General features: G+C 37.8%; 1 protein-coding gene across 1 annotated transcript in view; it reads left to right on the top strand.

Annotated features, from left to right (window-relative positions):
• Positions 1-3,955, top strand: part of wdr76 (WD repeat domain 76) — a gene marked incomplete in the record, with an annotated part of 14,213 nt that overhangs the window by 4,362 nt on the left and 5,896 nt on the right. The window contains 3 exon segments of the mRNA XM_014010416.1: positions 800-938; positions 1,009-1,110; positions 2,172-2,201. Of these exon segments, the coding sequence (XP_013865870.1) occupies positions 800-938; positions 1,009-1,110; positions 2,172-2,201 (271 nt within the window).

The following is a 3,955-nucleotide window of genomic DNA, read 5'->3' as shown; positions in this document are numbered from 1 at the left end:
ATATGGAACAATAAGATGTTTAATATAAGGTGGAGCTTGGTTGTTAAGAGCTTTGTATGTTAGGAGTAATATTTTAAATGACAGGGAGCCAGTGGAGAGAAGCTAAAACTGGAGAAACATGATCTCTCCTTCCAACTCTCATTAAAACTCTAGCAGCAGCATTTTGGATTAACTGAAGACTTCTTAAAGAGTTTTTTGGATGCCCAGATAATAAAGAATTACAGTAATCCAGTCTAGACGTGATAAATGCATGATTATTATAAGCTAAAATGCATATAAAATAAACCAACAAAAAGAAAACATCAAACAATAAACCCACACATGAGACAAGATGACAACTGCGGGGAGTAAGAGCTAGTCTAATTGTAACCTAATGTTGACATTATCTTTGGTTTTTATGATTTTCTACTACGATATATACAGTTACCATGAAAGGATTCAGTTTATACCGTGATATGAATTTTAGGTCATACCGCCCAGCCCTACTTGACGGTACACTATATTATCTGTGAAAATGTTAGGAGAGCAAAAGCTTCACAGACAAACTTTCTGAATGGAGTGCAGCGCATGCTGTCTTTGCAGAGTTTCAAAAATCTGGAGGTACACGACGATGTGCCGGACCTCCCTGTCAACTATAAACCTAGCTGTAGAGTGTTGATGATTAAAACCACTAAAAGTTTGGTCAGCATCAACTTGAGTTTTTCAACCCAGGACCAGTGTTGTCAACTTTCACATCACTAAGTCTGAAATTGAGTAATTTATTTATGTTTTTAATAAAACTCCATTTCTCCATTGGCAGGTCGCAGCCTTATGTAAAGGAAGTGCTGCCGCCTCGTAAATCCCTGCGCCTCCAGAATAAAGAGGCAGAAATGCTGGAGCTTCCTCCTGAACCCAGTGGACGGCTCATCGTCCGGGATGTATCTGATGCTTTACTTAAGGTGGTTATTTTGTTTCTGGAACATGCATCTGTTCTCTGCCTTTCATTCGAGTAATTTTCTTGTTTTGAAGCCTTCACTAGTCAAAAAACCTGCTGGCCCTCTACCAATGAATCCAGTGAACGTGGAAGAAGACTTCAAGCTCCCTTCAGAACTTCTTAAGCTCTGCTCCGAGGTAAGAGTTCAAGGTCTCACAAACTACTTCTAATCTGTAAATCTTGATCACTTTAATGTTTTTAAAGGGGACCTATTATGCAAAATTCACTATTTAAAGTTTTTTTTTATTCAACTTTGGGTATGTACTTCTTAAAAAAAAACAGTCCTAGGACCAAAACAATGCACCCAGGGGCATATTTACTGTAAGTAAATGTATTTTTAATATATATTAACGACAAGTTTTATACTTCCGTCATTTTGTGATGTCACAAGCCGTACAACAACCCACCAGAACCTGCGTTCAGCCCCTTACCAAGCAACCCCCGGATGAGGCTCCTCCTCCTCAGTATAAAAAGCCGTCCCGGCTGTTGTTGTGTAATGCGCAGCTCATTTCACAACAAGCCTCCAATAAGGCAATGGGTAGAGTGTTGGACCAGAGAGTGGGAGACCAGGGTTTGAGACCAGCACGGACACAATTTAATTATTTATTTATTTTCATTCGTTATGAACACATTTTCTCATGTACCTCCATTGTTTAGCTTATTAAAGCCTTGTTAAAGCCTATTTGTTCAAGTTTCTGAGGTATTTTGACCGCTGCTGCTCCCTGCTCTGGTAACAGCATGCAGAGTGAGTGCAGAGCAGAGGAGGGAGAAAAAAAAAAGAAGCTGGTACCACGACTCTGCCTCTGGGTCTCATATGGTTGTACAACGGAGCTTCTGCTATTATTAGCCATGCTAACGTAAACGCTGGCTTTGGAGGGCGGAGTTAATGTCAACAGATTTTTGGAGGGCGTTACCGACAGAGCTCATTAACATAAAAAGCTCTTCTGAATGGAAGTCAGAGCAGGCAGAACTAGAAAATGGGAAATTTTATTATCTGAGAATTATTTTATGCATTAAATTGAATGAACATGGTCTGGATAGCCCACAGACATACCATAAAAATTTGTAGGAGCCATAATTGGTCTCCTTTAATGTTTTTGTACCACCAGATGCAACATAATGTAAAAAATTTGATTTAATGATATATGGTTGAAATTAAATGTTTGTAGTTCTAAATTCGCTTATTTTTCTTTTAAAGGAAGCTACAGAAAGAAAAATGAAACTGGACCTAAATGAGTAAGATACTAGAGGTTTTATCGTTCAAGCTAAAAGTCCTGCATTCCTACAGAGTCAAGAGAATGTAATACTGAGTTTCATGTCTGGACTCAGGTACTGCTCCTCGCTGAAGAAGATGAGGTTAACGGAGGACAGCGTGGTCAAAGTGGTGAAGGATCGAGTTTTCTCCGCAGCCTTCCACCCCTGCAGCAGCAGCCTGCTGCTGGCTGCAGGAGACAAGTTGGGCAAAGTGGGACTCTGGAACTATGTGAGTTTGTGTGTTTGACCACTTGAGGGCAGACAGTGTGCTTTTAACTCAGGTTCTCCTGGATCGCCATCATGTTTTTCTTGTTTCTCTGCTCCAACACACCTGACTCAGGGATCAGTCTGTAGAAGACATTATCTTTATCTATTACTGAAAATCAGGTGTGTTTGAGCAGGGAAACCTTTAAAATGTGCAGGATAGCTCCAGGATCTGAGTTTGACACGTGGGTTTTAAAAGGTTGATAGAAAAATCAAACGTGTTAAAAGAGATCTCACACTACATGTTGACCTTAATATGTTATTTCTCTATTCTACAAAGTTGTTTTTGACATGTGAAAACATGTAAATACTTTTATACGTCTATTACATTTTTCATTTAAGCATGTTTTGTTACTGACGCAATGCGTTCTGGTGATGATGATTGTAAAAGTTGAGACTAAAACAGAATCAAGGCTAAAAAGCTGTAATGTGTGACAGTAAAGTTATTTATATTATGTTCTGCACAACATTGATTGAAACGATCAAACATGATGTTTAGTAAATGAGCTCTGGAGCTGAAGACATTTAGCAGAAAAAGTAAATGTGTGATTATTTCTTTGTAACAATGCTTCTTGGATGTAAATCTTATGGAAAGTGTTAATTTCCCTTTTTTAAATGGTGTCACATTTGTAAGGAACATGCATTTGTGGGATGAGCAGTAGAGCTGATGTATGGGTTGTTCACATGAAAAATTAGCCAAATATTCTCTGTCAAACAGCTTATTTTGCTGTTGCTACTGACTTGTTTTGAGATTCGATTCTGGTATCCCCAGGTGCTGTCAATGATAAGATTTATTTATTATTATTTATTTATTGCCACGTAGCATTGTTATAACAAAAAAATCATCTACCAAACACAAATTTACTGACTTTCTGTTCTGTTTTTTTTATTAGCTCGGATGCTAACGTGAAAGCAAAACGGCTAAAGCTGAGCTCTGTTGTCGTCCATCATTCACACCGAGTCATTTCTACATTCTCCTCTCTGTCACTGCTCTGGTTTCATTAAAAAGAGCTGAAGGTCAGATATTGTTCAACTAACCTTCAGCCTGGATAGAGCTCACACCGTATGACTCATAAGCATCATCCCAGAATGCTTTGCGGCGTAGATAACCCGACATCCATGTGACAAAATATTTTTTAATTTCTGAAAATGACACTATAGTTAAAGAGTAACTTACCCCAAAATTAACTTTTTTTAGCTGATAAACTGTCTAGAATGTGTCTAAAATGTTATATAGTACTGTTTCTGTGCTAATTTTGATGTTTTTGTTTGTATTTGTTCAAATCTGTAATATTTGGTCTAAAAACGTGTTTTTGCTGCTCATATGGGTAGAGCAGTGGTACTGCAGGCTAATTTGCAGAAGTTTCTATAATACCTTTATAAAAAAAATGAAAAATAGTTTTCATTTAATAAAGATCTATAGCTAAGCTAAGTCCTACATCTCATCAAGATAAATGAAGAACC

This window comes from Austrofundulus limnaeus, unplaced genomic scaffold, assembly GCF_001266775.1.
Source record: "Austrofundulus limnaeus strain Quisiro unplaced genomic scaffold, Austrofundulus_limnaeus-1.0 Scaffold69, whole genome shotgun sequence".
Lineage (NCBI taxonomy): Eukaryota > Metazoa > Chordata > Actinopteri > Cyprinodontiformes > Rivulidae > Austrofundulus > Austrofundulus limnaeus.
The sequence above is the reverse complement of the archived record's forward strand: the minus strand, read 5'-3'. Positions and strand labels throughout refer to the sequence as shown.